The sequence below is a fragment of the Myotis yumanensis genome, unplaced genomic scaffold (assembly GCF_028538775.1).
Source record: "Myotis yumanensis isolate MYYU_CA2020_CCGP unplaced genomic scaffold, mMyoYum1.0.hap1 SCAF_23, whole genome shotgun sequence".
NCBI classification, from domain to species: domain Eukaryota; kingdom Metazoa; phylum Chordata; class Mammalia; order Chiroptera; family Vespertilionidae; genus Myotis; species Myotis yumanensis.
The window spans coordinates 13,662,685-13,682,388 of record NW_027223774.1 but is presented as its reverse complement, the minus strand read 5'-3'; the positions used below and the strand labels follow the sequence as shown (position 1 = coordinate 13,682,388).

Genomic DNA, 19,704 nt, shown 5'->3' with positions numbered 1-19,704 from the left:
GGGTCTGCGTGCTCTTCCCAGGGTGAGGAGTTAAGGGGACATGGGTCCCTTCTCCCCAGGAACATGACCAAGCCGGGATCTGGCCAGGTGGCACAGGAAGCCACACCCTGAGGTCAGATCCGTGAGTAAATATTGCAGCAGCCTCAGCCTCGCCCTGGTGAGATACCGAGAGGGGGAGGGGGTTTCAGAAACCTGCCAGCCAACCCCTCAGCTCCAAGGTCTCCGCACGGGGAGGACAGGCCAACAGTCCTGCCAGGGGACACAGGCCACCCACCTTATCTACGTAGCAAACATTGACTAAGCCCGGTAGGTGGGGCCTCAGCCTGGGGGCTGAATGAGGTGGGCCCAGGCAGCCTGGGCTCCCTAAGGAATGAATGAGGCGGCTGGTGAGAGAGGGCTGGGAGTGGGGGAACGGAGCTGACAAAACAGGGTCAGAGAACCTTGTCCCCAGCTGGTCGTGTGGAAGATGAGAGTACCCAGTCCAGCTTCTCGAGGCAATGACCCTGAACCTCCAGTTTCCTTGTCTGCAAAACAGGCTCCAGCCTCAGGGCCTCACACTTACCAAAGCACTCCTGCCCCAGGGCCTTTGCACTGGCTGTTCCCTCTGCCAGGAAGGCTCTTCCCCCAGAATCACGTAGGTCCCTTCCTGAGTCTACGGAACACCAAGCTGCTACAAGTAGTAACGTGATGAGGGTCCGGGCATGAGGAAAGACTCCACTCCTGTTCTCACTAGCCCGGGAACTTAAACTTTCTGGAATGTTCCAGTCCTGCATGAGTGCCTGGCCCTCCAGGTAGCCCTCTAATTGTGCCCTGAAGGACTCACATATCCAGGCCACCTGACACCCATTACCCGGGCCTTGGCACAAGGTGCCCAGACCTCCTGGCACCCAGCTCCCCGTCTCCCTGAATCTGACTGATAACCGTCCTGGACCAACCCCGGGGCTAAGAATGCAGGACTGATCATTCTCAAGAATGTGCTTTTCGCCCAGCCACTGTGGCTCAGTGGTTGAGCATGGAGCTATGAACCAGGAGGTCACAGTTCGATTCCCAGCCAGGGCACACGCCCAGGTTTCAGCTCGATCCTCAGTGTAGGGCGTGCAGGAGGCAGCCAATCAATGATTCTCTCTCATCATTGATGTTTCTCTCTCTCCCTCTCCCTTCCTCTCTGAAGTCAATTATTATTTTTTTTAAAAAGTACTTTTATTTGCTTCTTCGGGACACGTCTGGGTTTTTGCCTGGCTGTGTTTCCAGTTTGCAAACTCCAAGACCCTAGAATAAATCTCTATCATTTATTTCTAGTAAAGCCTCACTCTTCTTCTTTTTTTAAAATATATTTTTATTGATTTCAGAGAGGAAGGGAGAGGGAGAGAGAGAGAGAAACATCAATGATGAGAGAGAATCATTGATCGGCTGCCTCCTGCACGCTCTCTACTAGGGATCGAGCCTGCAACCTGGGCGTGTGCCCTTGACTGGAATCGAACCTGGGACCCTTCAGTCCGCAGGCGACGCTCTATCCACTGAGCCAAACCAGCTAGGGCTCTAGACTCTTTTTGAGTTTTTCTCGACGGGTCTCTACTCCAATGTCACCTCCTGTGACGCCTTCTCGCTGCCCTCCCTGAACCTGCCGCAGCCACTCCGGCTTCCCCAGCTCCACGGCGCTGGGACTGGGGTCTGTCTTATTCATGGCTGCGACCCAGCGCCTAGCAGGGAGCCCAGCACAGTGCAGGTCTCAGCACATGTGAGCTGCGTGGTGAATGAAGTGTCCACACACGAGGGCCCTCCATGCGCCGCTGTCCTCCACCCTCAGAGGACACCCAGGGAGGCCAATGTCATGGTCACCCACCACCCACTCTACAGAGAGACAACGGGCCCTGTCCAGCGCTGCCTGCTCCACTGTGAGGCCTGGCACCGGTGCTCCACAAACTGCAGCTACTGGACCGAGCATTTGGGCTCCTGTGGTGCCCAGGAGCACCAGCGGAGGGACCAGGGAGGAGGGGCCGGGGAGGAGGGGCTGGAGCAGACAGCAGAGAAGGGTCCCGGTGATGCTGTGGGCGGCAGGGACATGGCGGAGTCTGGACAGGAGCCGGGTTCCGCCCTAAGCCTCTTGGAGCCAAGTCCTTGTCATGCTCCTCAGCCAATTCACCAGAAACCAGGGCCTCCCTGGAGACTCCGGTCTCTGTGAGTCATCCACACCTGGGGTCCGGTTCCACAAACACTCCCTGTGCCCAACCCTGGGCTGGGCTGGGCTGGGCAGTGCGGGGGACACAGTGGTGACCACAGCACCCCTGGTCCTGCGGTCCCAGGACTCACAGTCCAGTCGGGGAGACCGACCCAGGGGGTCAGGGTTGGGATGGGATCCCAGGGCACACTTGGCCCAGCCTGAGAACCCAGGAGGGCTGCCTGGAGGAGGAGGAGTTGTTAGGCAGGTGAGGAAACAGTAGAGGGAAGCAGGGGACAGGCTGAGTGGAGGGAGTGCACGTGAGACAGAAGAACTGGAGCAAGAAGTTCCACAAGGAAGGGGTGTCCCAGGAGGCTGGGGAGCCATGGCAGGTTCTACCCACCACGGTGGGTGGGGGGCAAAGACCGAAGAAGAGTTGGGAGGGGCAGCCAGACAAGACCAGGGCCTGGGCCACAGGGCGGGAGAGAAAGGAGCTCATGGAAGAAACATTTAGGAGGCAGGCGCCATAAGGCATGGTGGGGTGGGGAGGGGGGCGTCAGGGGCTCGGCCTGTCTCTCTGCCCCAATGACAGTGGACGGTGGCGCCGCCCCTGACAAGAGGACGGGGCGGGGGAGTAGATCTGGGGCAGATGCCAAGGTCAGTTTGGGACGAGGTGAGTGAGAGGTGCCCAGGGACACCGGGAGGCATCCTGAGTGACACTGGGATGCGGTCCCGGGCTCAGGGGAGGGGCTGGGCCAGGACAGAGAAGGGTGAGGTGAGGCCACAGCGGGATGGGGAGAGCAGGCGGCGCCAGGGCACCCACACCTCTCACTCCCCCATCAGAGCCCCGCCCAGCAAGGGCAGCTCAGGACAGGGCTCTGGAGGAACAAACCAGGACAGGTGAGCCACCGGTGGGCCCTGCCCCGGAGCCGGCCCCTGGGGCCCCGGGGGACCAGGACCCAGCGGCCACCAAGACATGATAATCGCACGTCTGTCAGGAATGCTCTTCCTCCTGGACACGCCCCCCCGCCCCCCTGCGTCCCTGCCCTCCCACGTGACCTCGGCCCAACATCACCTTCTCTTGCCCCCAATTTAAACCTGCGAACCCCCTTCCTGGGTTTTATTTTCCTAGACGTCACTTACCTCCATTCGACATGGAATAGATTTTACATTTGATTTGTTTACCCCACGAGGGCAGGGACTATGCCTCCCAGCACCTAGGACAGGGCCTGCAGGAGGAGCGGCTCCTTCCATACTCGCTGAATACGCGAAAGAGCGATTTATTGAGCATTTATTTGCTCTGTGCCGGGCACTGCTGTAAGTCCTCCACGCGTGCTTACTCATTTAATGCTCTCAGCAGCCCTAGGCGAGGGTCGCTGTCATCGTTCCCATTTTACAGATGAGGCAACTGAGGCCCCGTGGGCTCCATGACGTGCCCAGAGCCCTGGAGGGAGAGGACAGCAGCCTTAGGTCCAGGCCCACATTTTTAGTAGCAGCCACACCAACCGACCTCGCCTGTGGGGCCCCCTCTGCCAGGCGCCGGCTTAATTCCTAACGTGCGGCCTCTTGCTGACTGCTCGCCACAGCCCAGAGCGGGGGGCTACACCCCGTTTCTCGGTCCTGAGCGGGAGGCCAGGAAGCACATCCCAAAGGCGGAGGGCAGCCACCCAGCCTCGGGCCCTTCTGTGCGGCTTTGAAACAGAGCAGAGTTCACATCCCTTTCCTGCCGGAACTGAGGCCAGCGGAGCCCCTGCCCGGTGCCTCAGTTTCCCCAGCTGCAAAGGAACGGAGGCCCTGACAGCGCCCGCCTCCCAGGACACCCCCTGAGGTGACAGCTGAAGGCCGCCCGCAGCAGCGAGGCCAGGAAGCCGCAGCCTCCGTGTCTTGGTTCTGCTCCTCACTTGACCCCGAAGCACATCAGAGAGGCCAGGCCTGGGCCCTGGGTAGGAACTGGCCTGAAACCTTCCCCCGCCACCCCCCTCCTCCCCGGCGACCTGGTTCTTCTCCCGGTACCAAACCCAGGCCCTCGGCACAAAGAAGGTTAGGCAGTGCCCCAGGAGGCCTGGCCAGGTCGTGGCCCCTGGCCCGTGCCCGCCACGCCTGCTCTGGGACCCAAACAGGGCCTCCGATCCTTGGTGACTCGATCCCTCCAAATTCAGGTGATCTCCCCCGGCTCCAAATCGCCGAGCCCTCCCAGGTCCGGCGCCAGACGGAGCCAAGCCCCAACCAGGAAGGGCCTCGGAGGAGCCTCGGGACGCCAACGCCGCTGCCTCCAGGAGCCAGATCGGGGGCGAAAGATGGCGCTAGCTGGGTGCAGCTGGCTCCTCCTCAGCGGTGAGCGAGAGAGGTGCCCCCTGGTGCCCCCGACCCTCAGCCCCGATGGCCTCGGGGAGGGAGAGGGACGGTGTGAGCAGAAGCCCAGCAGGCTGGGCAGGGAGGCAGCTGGGCTCCACACAGGCAGAGGGTCCGTGTGCTCTTCCCAGAGGCACCGGCGTGGGCCGGGCAGCCCCGTGGGGCCGGCAGGGTGGGCCCCGGAGATTCCCAGGGCCGGCCGGGGCCTGAGCCTGGGCGAGGCGGCCCCTGCTACTCCTTGGCTCACGTGGCAAACCCTGACTGAGGTGTGGGAGCTGGAGCAGGGTGCGTTCTCACCAGCGGCCGGCCCCTCCCCGAGGACCTGGCTGTGGGCAGGTGCCTGCCCCTTCTCGGCCTCAGTTTCCTCATCTATGAAATGGGCCTCACGCACAGCGTGGTCTGCAGGTCACTTGAGCAGCATGGCAGGGCGTCCTCCCCACCTGGAGCTGCTCCGAGGCCCACTCCTCACCCCCACTTCATAGACCAGAAACCCGGGGCTCAAGAAGGGAGGTCGCGGCCCGGGTCCCACAGCCAGGAAGCGGCGGAGACCCGCGCCCTGCCTCGCAGCCAGGCTCTACCCGCCTGGAAAGTCCCAGAAAGCAGGCCAGGCGCGTGCGTGCCTCTTGCGTGAGAACCGCCGTGGCTACCCATCCCGGGGACACACACACACTGCAAAGCCGAGCGGCCCTGACCAGCTGGTCGGGTTGGGAGGTTCGCTGTTGGGTGGAGTGTCTTCGTCGTGGGGAGGCGAGGGAAGAGCACTGGCCTGGGAGTCAGGGCCGAGGGCCGGAGGAGCCAGCCCCGGCCTGGAAGCCTCCGTCTGGTGACTCTGTCTGAGTCCCATGAAATGCAAGGTCCCCGGAGCTGCCGGTGGGCTATGCGCTTGGCAAAGCCCATCAAATTCAGTTCTCAGAGCACCCCCCTCCCCGGGACTGACTCTGAGCCTGGCTAATATGTATTGAGCACTTATGGCATCGCAGGAGCCCAGGTGCCAGGAGCCCATGTCTCCTTCTCCCTCTGATGAGGGGACCGGCCACGCCGGCCTCATCCCACTCCTCTGGCTCCTTCCCCAGCCGCGTTCTTGAGCACCGGGGCAGAGATCTCCATCACCCCGGAGCCCGACCAGCCGGCCGAAGGGGACAACGTCACGCTGGCTGTCCGCGGGCTGTCGGGGGAGCTGCTCGCCTACAGCTGGTATGCGGGGCCCACGCTCAGCCTGGCTTACCTGGTGTCCAGCTACATCGTAAGCACAGGCGACGAGACCCCCGGCCCAGCCCACACGGGGCGGGAAGCTGTGCGCCCCGACGGCAGCCTGGACATTCAGGGCGCCCTGCCTGGGCACTCGGGCACCTACATCCTTCAGACTCTCAACAGGCAGCTTCAGACGGAGGTGGGCTACGGACACTTGCGAGTCTATGGTGAGATAACCCCCAGCCCTTCTCTTCCCCAGCCAGGCCTTGCCACCTCCTTTCCAATCCCTCTTCTAAAAAAAAAAAGAAGAAGAAAAAACCTCCAAAAAATGTTAAAGCCATAAAAAAACTTAAAATAACATGAAAATGCCCGCCTCCTTCAGGATGGCCTCCAGGATTACACCTGCCTCTTCTCCCCATTCTTTGCCACTGTGGCTGGGGTTACAGGGGCACCACCAGGATGCAGCCATGCCCCCTGCCTGGGAATGGGGAGGCCCCGGGAGCAGGCGGTGCCCGGGGCCCTCCCCCTCTGTCTCTTGCCCCACAGAGATCCTGGCCCAGCCCGAGGTCATCGCCAACAGCACGGAGCTGGTGGAGCGCCGAGACACCCTGCGCCTGCTGTGCAGCAGCCCCAGCCCCGCCGAGGTCCGATGGTTCTTCAACGGCGAGGCTCTGCCCATCGCCCTCCGCCTAGGCCTGTCCCCCGACGGCCGGGTGCTGACCCGGCATGGCATCCGCCGGGAGGAGGCGGGGGCCTACCAGTGTGAGGTCTCCAACCCGGTCAGTGTGAGCCGCAGCGAGCCCATCAACCTGAACGTGTACTGTGAGTCCTCCCGGCCCCGCCCGTGACACCCAACCTCATAGCTGGGGAAACCGAGGCCAAGGCAGGGCGCCCAAGGGCAGACAGCATGTCCGTAGGTGTCCTGGGGTTAGGAACCAGGGATCCCTCTGAAAAGGTGTCTGGCCCATCTCCTGAGGACTCAGGACACTGTTGGGATGGGATAACCCTCCAGTTTGAAGCAGTTCCCTCAGGGAAGGGACAACACTGGTTTTTGAAAAGGAGGCGGGAAGTAAGTGGCGGACTGGGAAGGGAGATAAAATAAAAACACTACCAAGGCCACGAGTCCTTGCCAGGGGCCGCTGATGCGCGGTGTGGAACCCGAGGAAAATTAGCCACTGAGGCACTCGAGGGCCGGGGACGTAGGAAATCTTAGAACCTAGAATGCTCCGACCAAGGGACTCGACTTAAGAAGCACTGAATTCTAGACTCTGAGGATGCTGGTAACTCTAGAAGCAGAGATTCTTAGAATCTTAGCATCTAATTCTGCAACCTTAGAGCCACTGGACCCTAGAATCTTAGAAAACCTAGATTTCCAGACTCTGACCATCCTAGCATCTGAGCCATCACCCGTGGAGCCTTAGCGCGCTAGACTTCTAGAATGGCTTGTCGGAAACCAACCGCTTAGACTTATTTTTTTTTTAATGGAGCCGTCGATTTCAAGCCTATCTTGAAATGCAGTCTGGCTCAACACCCTCTTTTTCCAGAAGAGAAACTGAGATCCCTCCCCTGAGAGGGAAAGTGACTCAAGATCCTTCCTAGAGCGAGTTAGAGACCCGTGTGGCATCCGAAAAGGCCGGAGCTCTTTTTCCCTCCACGAGGCCCCGCTATTCCCAGGGGCCCAGGCCGGTGGAAAGAAAGCCAGGGGTGCCCCCTCCCCTCCCCTCCCCGCCCCCCTCTACTGCCCCGTGTCTCTCGCTCCTGCCCCACAGTTGGCCCGGAACGCGTGGCCATCCTCCAGGATTCCACCACCCTCACGGGCTGCACCATCAAAGTTGACTTCAACGCATCCCTCACCCTGTGGTGCGTGTCCCGGTCCTGCCCGGACCCCGAGTACGTGTGGGCCTTCAACGGGCGGGCCCTAAAGAACGGCCAAGACCACCTCAACATCAGCGGCATGACGGCGGCCCAGGAGGGCACGTACACGTGTATTGCTAAGAACCCCAAGACCCTGCTCTCCGGATCGGCCTCGGTGGTGGTCAAGCTCACTGGTGAGTCGCCCAGCCGGACCCCTGCCCCTCTCCCCCGGCCCCCTCCCCCCCGGGAGGCCCAGTGGACCGTAAAGGTTTGGCTGCTCCACCAGCGAGCGGTTAGGCCACCATCCGCCCAACTAAGGATGGGAAAGGGAGAGAGTCTCAACCCAGCTGGTGGCCAAGCAACCTGCCAGGTGGACCCCTCTTCGTCCAGGAGGCAAAGGGAGACAGTGCGTCCTGTCACCTGGAAAACAGACGGCAAACCTGGCCCACACTGCACAGCGGGGGCCCCGTTCTAAACTCAGTCGCAGCTGCCAAGGGCCTTCACCCACGCCCTGGGAGAGGCCTCTGAATTTCTGGGCGGCCTGGTGGGTTACCCCGTTATCTGGCCCAAACGACGGTGTGGGCACCCACTGGGGGGCTCTCTCTCTCTTTCTTTCTCTCTCTCTCTCTCTGAAAATCACAGCCAATTGTTGGCAAATGGAAAAACACAGCTGGGACGGCACTGTCTTGTCCTTGTCCTTAAATGACCTGGGGCTGGGGCTGCAGGCACAGCTGGTGTTTTCAGAGCCGTAGGGAGCCTCCGGGGACACTTCCTCATCCCCTGGGGGTGGTGGCTTTGAACATTAGGGTCTGATTAATTCCCTCTTGGTTCCTTCCCAAGTGGCCCCCATCCCCCGGGGACCGTGGGAGCAGTCGCCCCCCCCCCCTCCTCCCCTCCCTCCTCCTAACAGGCTGGGTCTCATCCAAAGGGTGGATCCTCTTTCACCCAAAGCAGAAATGACATCCCCAGAGGTAAGTGTGCCTCCTGCCCCTCCCCACTGGGCCGGCAGCTGGTCCTGGCAGGAGGCAGGGGGGGTGGGGGGGGGGGGCAGATGACCTCAGGTGCTGCCCCAGGCCCTGCCTGAGGGGGGTGTCCCAGGCGTGCAGGTACGTGCAGGGAGTGGGCCTTCTGAACTGTCAGCAACCCCGGCAGGTGCCAGGAGAGAGACAGAGGAAAAAGGAGACATCATCCTTCCCCTCCCGGGGGAGCCGCTGATCTGATGGAGGAGGCATGGTCTCTGCCCTCAAAGAGATGGTCCTGGGACAGGGACCATCTGCTAGTCAGAGAGGAGAGGCAATGGGGAAGACCTGACACCCACCCTCAATGAGCTTCCAATCAGATGGAGGAGACCCAGTCCTCGCTTGGGGAGAGCTTCTATTCTGATGGGGGAGACATGGCCTTGAGGAGACATGGCCCTTTTATTTATTTATCTATCTATCTATCTATCTATCTATCTATTTATTTATTTATTTATTAGAATTCCTAGTCTGATGGGGGAGACACAGTTCCCACCTTGGGGCTACTCCCAATCTGATGGGGGAGTACAGGCCTCCCACTTTCTAGGAATGTCTAGTCTGATGCCCCCGTCCAGTCTCTGGGGTCCCAGCCTGATTGGAAAGACCGAGCCCAGTGATCGTGCTCCCACCCGATGGAGGAGACACGGCCTCTGCCCCCCAGGAACGCTCAGCCTGATGGGAAACCGCAGCCCGCACATGTCCGGGCCTCCCCGCCTGGCAGGAAGGACCCCCTGGGGCACACAGCTCCCACCTATCTGATGGGGACGACGTGGTCCCCACGTTCTAGAATTTCTGATCTAATGGGGGAGACACGGCCCCCCGTTTTCTAGAATTTCCGATCAGATAGGGGAGACGTGGCCCCTATATGTTGGGAGTCTGCAATCTGATGGAGGAGACATGACCCTAGCCTCTAGGGCAGCGGTTCTCAGCCTGTGGGTCGCGACCCCTTTGACGGTCGAACGACCCTTTCACAGGGGTCGCCTAAGACCATCCTGCATATCAGATATTGACATGACGATCCATAACAGTAGCAACATGACAGTGATGAAGTAGCAACGAAAATAATTTTATGGTTGGGTCACAACATGGGGAAATGTATGTAAAGGGCCAGAAGGTTGAGAACCACTGCTCTAGGGTCTTGCACTTTCGTGAGAGAAAGATCCCCCAAAGGCTGAACAATTTTCGTCTCATGGGGGAGAGGTGGCCACCCCCCGCCCGGCTGGGGCCGCCCGGTCTGACCGAGGAAGACAGAATCCCTGGCAGGCTTATCGGGACGCGAGACCCTCCACATCAGCCACCAACTTCCTCTGTCTCCTTCCCAGAGCCCTGCACGGGGGAGCACAGCCGGCTGGGGGCGGGCATAGCTGAGCCCGCTGGGGGCAGGAAGGGGGCACGATGCCCAGCTGAGCCCGCGTCCCCTCACTCTCCCCCCAGCGGCTGTCGTGGCCATGTCCATCGTGCCCGTGCCGACCAAGCCGACGGAGGGCCAGGACGTGACGCTGACCGTCCAGGGCTACCCCAAGGACCTGCTGGTCTACGCCTGGTACCGCGGGCCTGCCTCCGAGCCCAACCGGCTGCTCAGCCAGCTGCCGTCCGGGAACTGGATCGCAGGCCCCGCGCACACCGGCCGGGAGGTGGGCTTCCCCAACTGCTCGCTGCTGGTGCAGAAAGTGAACCTCACGGACGCCGGGCGCTACACGCTCAAGACCGTCACGCTGCAGGGCAAGACGGAGACGCTGGAGCTGGAGCTGCAGGTGGCCCGTGAGTGTGCGGAAGGGTTGGGGGCCGGGGGGCGCCACCTGCAGACAGGGGCTCCCAAAAGGGGCTTCTCTAACTCTCCCATGGCTATGCCTTCCCACCAGACTGCCAGAAAGGACCTTGCCTCCTCCATCTGACTGGGGGGGTCCCCAAATGAGCTCTTCTGCCTCTTCTGTCAAACTGATGACCTAGAACAAGGGTCCACAGGCCTCCTCTGTCAGGCTGGGGGCTACTGGGGGGGTCCATAGGCCTCCTCTGTCAGACTGGGGGCTACTGGAGGGGGCTTCCATGCCTTCTCTCTCAGACAAGCGGTACCCCAGACTGACAGGAGAACAGGGCATCCTTTTCCCCACAGATGAGTAGACCCTAAAACACAGAAGGCATTGCTTCTACCATCGCACTGGGGAAGTTGGCTAATGGTGGGAGTTGACCTCCCCTGTCAGACTGGAGGTCTGGAGTCAGGGTGGATCCTGCCTCCCTCTTCAGACTGTCACCCTAGACAATGGGGATCACGTCTCACCTTTTGCGTTACGGTGGGAGTGCGGACAGAATTTCTCCCAGCGGAGGGTGGAATTTCTCTCTCAAACTGAAATGGGAATGACCTACTCCATTACGATGGAGGTGTCTAGGTGGTAGGCATTGTGTCTCCTTTGTCAGACTGGGAATTTCCAGATGTTGGGGACCACCACTCCCAGACTGGGAGCACCCAGAAGTTGGGAACAATGTCTCCTCCATCAGACTGGGAGCTCCCAGGTGTTGGGGACCGTGTCTCCCCATCAGACTGGGAGTTCCCACAAATCAGGAACAATGTCTTCTCCGCCAGACTGGGAATTCCCAAATGTTGAGGACCAGGTTTTTCTCACCAGAATCAGGGACCGTGTCTCCTCCATCAGACTGGGAGCTCCCAGAATCAGGGGCCGTGTCTCCTCCATCAGACTGGGAGCTCCCAGAGTCAGGGACCGTGTCTCCTCCATCAGACTGGGAGCTCCCAGAGTCAGAGACCATGCCTCCTCCATCAGACTGGGAGCTCCCAGAGTCAGGGACCGTGTCTCCTCCATCAGACTGGGAGCTCCCAGAGTCAGGGACCGTGTCTCCTCCATCAGACTGGGAGCTCCCAGAATCAGGGACCGTGTCTCCTCCATCAGACTGGGAGCTCCCAGAGTCAGGGACCATGTCTCCTCCATCAGACTGGGAGCTCCCAGAGTCAGAGACCATGCTTCCTCCATCAGACTGGGAGCTCCCAGGGTCAGGGACCGTGTCTCCTCCATCAGACTGGGAGCTCCCAGAGTCAGGGACCATGTCTCCTCCATCAGACTGGGAGCTCCCAGAATCAGGGACCGTGTCTCCTCCATCAGACTGGGAGCTCCCAGAGTCAGGGACCGTGTCTCCTCCATCAGACTGGGAGCTCCCAGAGTCAGGGACCATGCCTCCTCCATCAGACTGGGAGCTCCCAGAATCAGGGACCGTGTTTCCTCCATCAGACTGGGGGCTCCCAGAGCCAGGGACCGTGTTTCCTCCATCAGACTGAGCCTCTCCAGGGGTCTGAGAGGCCATGTTCCAGAAACAGGGCCGTGTTTTCCCCATTAGACAAGGAGCTCACAGACACTGGAGACTAGGTCATTCCCCAGGCTGGAGTCTTGCCTCCCCCATCAGACCAGACACTCTCAGAAGCCATGTCCCTGAGTCAGGGACAGAGTCGCCCTCCCTCGGACTTGAAGCTTCTAGGATCAGGGACCCAATCACCGGCAGGCACCCCGACCCCCTCTTTCATCCACTCACTCTTCAAGCCCTGGTTTTCTGGGCCAGCGTTGGGCGGAGAACGTTGTCCTGGGACAGCAGGCCACCCCCCAATGAGGCCCGGGAATGCCCTTTCACCTGTCTCTCTTCTCACAGTCAGCCTTCCTCCCTTGCACGAGGACCAGCGCTACCTTCCTGAACCTGAACCTGGCACAGGCTGAGCGTGGGGTGGGCGGGGCCGCCGGGAGGCTGGGGGTGGGCAGGGGAGCGGGAGGGGTGGGGGCACCGGGGACCTGGTCCCCTGCCTCCCTGATGGCCCCCTCTGCCCTCTGCCCCATCCTCCCCCACAGCCCTGGCGTAGCAGCGCCGCCCTGGAGACCTCCAGAGAGAAGACCTCTGCCACCCTCCCCACCTCCCCCCGTGAGCGGAAGATCACCGTGGTTTCGGTCCTCTGTTCTCCTGCTTCCACTGTAGAGTTAGAGCCAACAGGGCCCTACTCCTCCACTGAGCTGTCGGAGAGCCGCCGAGGCCATAAACCTGCTGGTTAACACCGTGTGTCCGCCTCTCCTTCCACCATCGCCAACCCTGCCGCTTCCTGGTTGCCCGCAGGCTGCCTTTCCCACCCGAGATTCTTCTCGGTCTGTGTGCGTGCGTGCACAGGGGTGCCCGGATCACAGGGCTGCGAGCCCTCCTACTCACTGGCAGGGCCTCGGGCCCTTCCCACATCTGCCCAGGTGACAGCTGAGGGTCCGGCCTCCCAGGGGGCCAGAGACTGCCCCTCCCGTGGGCACCCACAGAGCTGGGCTCTGCGGACGCGGCCTCCCCCATGCTGCGCTCGCTCCACCACCCAGGCCCTGAAGCCGAGCTGCTTGTGCACAGGATGGATATGAGTTACAACATCGGGGTCCTAATCTCACATTTGCCATCGATTCACTGGGCCTTCAGTATGTCCAGGGTGTGGGCTCAGGGTAAACTAGAGTTTTCCAAACCATTGTATTAGCTGCAGAGCTTTCTCTCAATGCAAGTTTAAATGGTAGGTCAATATGTTATTTAAAATAGCAATGCAGCCAGTGTTTCTCAATGGTGAGAGTATCAGCCCGTACACCAAGGGTCATGTGTTCAATTCCTGCTCAAGAGCATGAACCTGGGTTGCAGGTTTGATCCCAGCCCTGGTTGGGGCACGTGCGGGAGGCAACCAATCGATGTGTCTCTCTCACATTGATGTTTCTCTCTCTCTCTCCCTCTCTCCCTCCCTTCCTTCCACTCTCTCTAAAAAAAGTACATAAATAAATAAAATAGCAATGCAATAAAAGTAGATATCAGTTCAAAAGCTATAGCCTTCTCTCCCCCAAAATTTCTACACATTTGAAAACAATTCCTTAAATGTAAATAATATTTAGATTATAGAGGTCATTAAAATAGCAACCAGAGCCCTAGCCGGTTTGGCTCAGTGGATAGAGCACAGGCCTGCGGACTGAAGGGTTGGAGGTTCGATTCCGGTCAAGAGCACATGCCCGGGTTGCAGTCTCGATCCCTAGTAGGGGGCGTGCAAGAGGCAGCCAATCAATGATTCTCTCTCATCATTGATGCTTCTATCTCTCTGTCCCTCTCCCCATCTGAAATCAATTAAAATATATATATTCATAGTCAACCAGAATCAAACGGCAGTGAAAACACTCCATATAGAAACCTGTGGGGTGTGGCCAAAGCCACACTGGGAGGGGGGATGTTTAAATGCATTGAATGTAATAAAAGAAAAGAACTTCCAAGTGAAGCAAATAAGCTTTCCACTCAAGAAACTAGGAAAAGTCCACAAAATAAATCAAAGAAAACAAGGTAAGAAATTGAGAACGATCAAAGCAAAAATTGGACAAAATTTAAAACAAAATTGGGTTTGGTCAATAAATCCTAGTGATTCTTTGGAAATGCCAATAAAATAGACAAACTTTTTGAGATGAGAGGCAGAGGAGACTCATATAGAAAAGAAAGGAGACGCTGCTCTGGTTGAAGTAGAGGGCCTGTCTGTCCCGGGTTAGATTCTCAATAAATATACATTGTGTGTGGCGGGGGGGACGGGGACATGGTAGGTTTGTGAACTGCTCCCCAGCCGCTATTCCCCTCTCCTCTTCCATGATAGCAAGCACTGACTACTGTGAAAGAAGATGAAAAATGTCAGGTACTCACTTTCCCAGACTGCTTTGCAGCTACAGGAGGCCATGTGACCCACTCTGGCCAATGAAGAGAGAGCCAGAAGTCCTGTCCACTAGAAAGTCCAGGGGCGCTATGATTTTGGAAGCTATTACCTAAATCAGTGGCCTCTAGTATGAGAGTTTCCAGGCAGCAACACCCCTAGAAACTGAGGATGGACTTGAGCCCTTACTCTTAATCCCAACACTAGTCAGCCCCCCAATGGGAAATAGCGTCCGTTTCTCCCCACCCCTCCAAGTTCACATAAGAGCCGGTGACAGCCCTCGCCGGTTTGGCTCAGCGGATAGAGCCTCGGCCTGTGGACTAAAGGGTCCCGGGTTCGATTCCGGTCAAGGGCATGTACTTCGGTTGCAGGCTCCTCCCTGGCCCGGGCCCTGGTCAGGGCTCCTGCAGGAGGCAACCAACGGATGTGTTTCTCTCACATCGATGTTTCTCTCTGTCTTTCCCTCTCTCTTCCACTCTCCCTAAAAATCCATGGAAAAATATCCTCGGGTGAGTATTAACAACAACAACAACAACGAAAAGTCAGTGGCAGCTGTAGGGCTCGAGCCTCCGTATATCGGTGAGAATTTCTTTTTAGTGGCCAGTAGGAGAGACTGGAAATAACACACAACAGAAGCAACAAAGACAAAACTAACATAAGATAAAAGAGGACTGGCGCCCTAACCGGTTTGGCTCAGTGGATAGAGCGTCGGCCTGTGGACTGAAGGGTCCCAGGTTCGATTCCGGTCAAGAGCATGTACCTGGGTTGCGGGCACATCTCCAGTAGGAGGTGTGCAGGAGGCAGCTGGTCGATGTTTCTCTCTCATCGATGTTTCTAACTCTCTATCCCTCTCCCTTCCTCTCTGTAAAAAATCAATAAAATATTTAAAAAAAAATAAAGAGGACTGGCATAGGTAAGAGTAGCTTGCATGGATAGAAGGTTGCCTCTCTCAGACATAAAAAAGCACTCATAAACAAATTGTTCAGAGCTGGAATGGTGGTTCCATGGTGTCACCAGGGACACAGCTCTTTCTTTCTGCTCCATTGTTCTTGGCCTGGGACTTCCATTCTCTTCATCACCTCGTGGTCCAAGACGCCTGCTGGAGCTGCAGCCGCCTCATCCATGTTCCAGAAAGAAGGGGACGAAGAGCAACAAGAGCCCCCCACCAATGTATGGACCGTGCCCCTTTTCAGAAACCTTTCCCAAAGTCCCATCCTACAACTTCCACTTACATCTGATTGGCCAGCTCTTAGTCACGTGATGACCCTAGCTGCAAGGGAGGCTGAGAAGTAGAGTCCTTTCCCTGGGTGCACTGCTGCCCGAGGGAACATCAGGGTCCTGCCACTAAGGAAGACAGGAAGAATGGCTCCCAGGTGGGTAGCTGGCAGGCTCTGCCATGCCAGACCTTAGACCTCCTACCTTCCATGCGGGACAAAATGACCTTTCTCACCTAAGCCAAACGGTAGCCACAGCCATGGTAGCGGGGAACTGGGAGAGACTGGGGTTGTATTTATTGTTTTATTATATTTTTATGTATTTTATCTAGAACATTTTAATTTTTTATTTTTTTAAATTTTATTTTATTGTTTAAAGTATTACAAATAGTAGCACATATGTCTCCTTTTTTTCCCCATTGACCTTCCCCTGGCCTCCCCTACCCCCCGGCACATGCCCTCAACCACCCCCAACCCCACCCCCCACCCCCAATGTCTTGCGTCCACTGGTTATGCTCATATGCATGCATACAAGTCCTTCGGTTGATCTCTTACCTCCCCCCCTGCACGCCCCCATACTGGGGTTGTATTTAGTTGGGTCTTGCTTTGTGCACTTCAGAATGAGGCCAGTAGGAGGGGTGCTGGGAGCGACAGAGGAGGCAGCTCAGGTTTCTGGGTCAAGCAGATCGCGTATCCTTAGGGTGTAGAGGCTCAGATGTCCCCAAAACCAAGTCTCCCATCTCTCTAGATATCTCTGGGCTCCTTGACTGAATCCTTCAGGCCGTCCAGTTCCCTCCTTTCACAGAACAGCAACAATAACCACAAAATAATAATAGCTCCTGTACCTCGGGCACTGATTTTGTCAGGCACTATCTCAATGAATTCCTACAACAACCCTTATGAGTAGCTACTGCCAGTTCCTCCATTTTACAGGGAGGAAACTGAGGCACAGGTCCCACCGTTTCCCCAGCTGCTGTGGGGAGGCCCTGGCTGGTGAGTCCCCTTCCTTCCTCAGCAGAGCAGGTGCTCGAGGACACAGGCTTGGGGCCCAGACGGAGCTGAGCTGGCCACGCATCATCGCTGTGGGCAGGTTGCTTCTGCTCACCTGTACAAATCCTATATAAGAAAACCCTTATATGCAAATCAACCAAACGGCGGAACGACCGGTCACTATGACACGCACTGACCACCAGGGGGCAGACGCTCAATGCAGGAGCTGCCCTCTAGTGGTCAGTGCGCTCCCACAGGGGGAGCATCTCTCAGCCAGGAGCTGGGCTCACGGCTGGCAAGCACAGCGGCAGTAGCAGGAGCCTCTCCCGCCTCCTTGGCAGCACTAAGGACCCCTCAGGGGATGTCTGACTGCTGGCTTAGGCCTGCTTCCTGCTGGCAGTCGGACATCCCCTGAGGGGTCCCGGACTGTGAGAGGGCGCAGGCCAGGCTGAGGGACCACCCCCACCCCAGTGCACAAGTGTTGTGCACCAGGCCTCTAGTAAAAAGATAATAGTGGCCATCGCCTGGCCAGTGTGGCTCAGTGGTTGAGCATTGACCTACTAACCAGGAGGTTGATTCCCAGACAGAGCACATGCCCGGATTGTGGGTTCAATCCCCAGTAAAGGGTGTGCAGGAGGCAGCCAATCAATGATTCTCTCTCATTTATGTTTCTCTCTCTCCCTCTCTCTCTGAAATCAATAAAACATATATATATTTTAAAATAATAATAATAGTGGCCATCGCCATGGCCAGTGTGGCTCAGTTGGCTGGAGTACGGTCCCGTGCACCGAAAGGGTGCCATTTGGTTCCTGGTCAGGGCACATGCCCAGGGTGCAGGCTCAGTCTCTGGTAGGGGGTGTGCAGGAGGCAGGATCGATGTTCCCCTCTCACATCAATGTTTCTCTCTTTCTCTCCCTCTCTAAAAAAAATCAATAAAAATATATTTTTTAAAATAGTGCCCACCTCCTAGGATTGTTGAAAAGATTAAATGAGTCGAGCAAAGAATCTGGCACACACGTGCTTGGTAAAGGCCTTTGACCCTCGTAACGTTTTGTTAGCTTTTGGCGACAGGCAGATAGAAGAGCCAAAAACAATCCTTTTTCTGCAATGCCTTCTCCCCGGGGGACTGAATTAACCCTGCCACACAGGTTTGCCTCCTTTTATCAAATACACGATGTTCCTGATAATTAAATTGCAGAAAACTCCTTACAAGAAAATGTAAGTGTTTATGGGCTTTTACAATCGTGACTTCACTGGTCTCAAGTTCAGGGGTGACAGGCTCTGAACACGGATTCTCTACCTTGCTCCTCGTCCTTTTGAAAGGGGATCGCCTTCCCCCAATCTCCTGGCTGCTTATTAAAAACTCACAATGTCTAGTCCGGGCTGGTGTGTTCAGTGGTTAGAGCATTGGCCTGCACACCGGAGGGTCCTGGGTTAGATTCCCAGTCAAGGGCACTGTGGGAACCACAACAGCGTCACAGAGAGTCAACAGAGTGTGAAAGGCCTTGTTGATGGTACGCCGGAAGGGCCAAGGCCACTCTGAACATGGGAATCTTAATCAGAATGTTCAAAGCTAAGGTGCCATAAGCAGCTGCAAGGCCACAGTGAACTCATTGTGCACTGTGCCCTTCTGAAGCCAACATGATTGATGTCATTGTTGGCTAGAGGCCTCCTTTATCTACGTGGTGTAATGCATGGTATTGACCAGCCAGCGTACGAGAGAAGCTGAGGCAGACACAGAGAATGCAGCTGCCGTGTGCAGGAAAGGCTGGAGCGGTTGGAGAGGCTGCTGAGGCAGAGAGCTCAGGTGCTCGACTCTGTGAGGCAGTGTGTCTAGGGGGCAGCGTGCGGCTGCTCAAATAATAAGTGTGGCTACAGAGATTGCTGCTACTGTGTGGGGAAGGTAGGTATTTACCAGCCGGTGTGCGGCTGCCTATAGGGGATTGCTGGGAAGGACTGTTTTGTCTGATGGCTAAATAGCCACTGGCTTTTGCAGTAAAGACTCGTTTGTTTTTTTTTATATTCCCACAACTTCTCACGACTTCTCCGTCTAAGACCCGGCATCCAAGAAGGCCCAGTCCCTAGGCAGAGGGGCTCAGACCCAACAGAGAGTGCAACGGGCAGGGTTTGAGAAGATACCTGCCCTGATAGTTGGCGTAGTTGAGCAGAATTCAGAAGAATCTATGGACTCAGAGCAGCTGAGCTCTGGCTGCATCTGACAGGCACATACCTGGGTTATAGTTCAGATCCCTGCCTCGGTGGGGCATGTGCAGGAGGCATCTCTCTCTCTCTCTCTCTCTCTCTCTCTCTCTCTCTCTCTCTTTCTCTCTCTCTCTCTCTCTCCCCCCCTTCCACTCTCTCTAATAATCAATGGGGAAAAATAGGAGTAACAACAACAAAAGTACACAGGGCCCAGGAAATCTGCTTCTCCAGGGAAAAGAGCTGGAAGTTGAATTTTTTAAAGAAATAGCCTAGCCCTAGCCAGTTTGGCTCAATGGATAGAGCATCAGCCTATGGACAGACGGGGCCCGGGTTCGGTCCCGGTCAAGGGCATGCACCTTGGTTGCGGGCACATCCCCAGTAGGGGGTGTGCAGGAGGTAGCTGATCGATGATTCTCTCTCATTGATGCGTCTAACTCTCTATCCTTTCCCTTCCTCTCTGTAAAAAATTCAATAAAATATATTTTAAAAAAACAAAAAGAGCACATGCCCATGTTGGAGGCTCAGTCCCCAGTTGGGGGCGTGCAGAAGGCAGCCAATCAATGATTTTCTCTCATCATAGATGTTTCTATCTCTTTCTCCCTCTCCCTTCCTCTCTGAAATAAATAATTTTTTTTTAAAGAAAGCAAGAAATAGCCTGGTTAATTTTTGTCAACTGGGAAGTGGGGTGACCCAGATGCAGAGACTGTTTAACAGAAAAGGGAAAGTGAGGCGCAAGGCAGAGGAGGTGACTTGCCGGAAGTCACCCGTTAGCCCAGAGAGGGGCAGGCACTGGCCCAGCGTCACACAGCAGGTTTCAGACTGAGGAGGCTGATAGCAGCTCCTCCCTCCCCTCCTCCTCAAAGTCACCAAGTTGATGGTGCTGGGGGCCTGGGATTCTACCAGCCGTGGCTGTGGCCGGGAGCTAGTCTGGGCCTCCAGGTCAGCCTCTGCCTCTCTGTGCCCCATCCCTCCCCCTCACCCTAGATGCCTTTTCTCAAGTAACCCTTCTGCAGGGGGGAGGGCAGGGAGGAGGGGCGGGAA

At 57.1% G+C, this 19,704-nt stretch overlaps 1 protein-coding gene across 2 annotated transcripts; it reads left to right on the top strand.

The window, feature by feature from the left end:
• The first annotated feature begins 2,420 nt into the window (after window positions 1-2,420).
• On the top strand, window positions 2,421-12,792 carry CEACAM16 (CEA cell adhesion molecule 16, tectorial membrane component). Of its 2 annotated transcripts, XM_070401803.1 has the most exons (8): window positions 2,421-2,426; window positions 4,318-4,492; window positions 5,584-5,928; window positions 6,248-6,523; window positions 7,471-7,749; window positions 10,006-10,332; window positions 12,223-12,294; window positions 12,417-12,792. In XM_070401803.1, exons 2-7 carry the CDS (start codon window positions 4,456-4,458, stop codon window positions 12,285-12,287), a joined length of 1,329 nt encoding a protein of 442 aa, XP_070257904.1. In that variant the 5' UTR covers window positions 2,421-2,426; window positions 4,318-4,455; the 3' UTR covers window positions 12,288-12,294; window positions 12,417-12,792. The 2 variants fall into 2 exon arrangements, with proteins under 2 accessions (XP_070257904.1, XP_070257903.1); XM_070401802.1 differs by lacking the exons at window positions 2,421-2,426; window positions 12,223-12,294 and having other exon boundaries at window positions 4,381-4,492; window positions 12,417-12,789.
• The last annotated feature ends 6,912 nt before the right edge of the window (window positions 12,793-19,704 follow it).

Bases quoted from the DNA above. Each gene is read 5' to 3' on its own strand.
- CEACAM16 (XM_070401803.1), top strand. From the start codon at position 4,456: ATGGCGCTAGCTGGGTGCAGCTGGCTCCTCCTCAGCG. The intron at 4,493-5,583 runs GTGAGCGAGAGA...CTCCTTCCCCAG, and splicing joins CAGCTGGCTCCTCCTCAGCG to CCGCGTTCTTGAGCACCGGG. The intron at 7,750-10,005 runs GTGAGTCGCCCA...CTCTCCCCCCAG, and splicing joins GGTGGTGGTCAAGCTCACTG to CGGCTGTCGTGGCCATGTCC.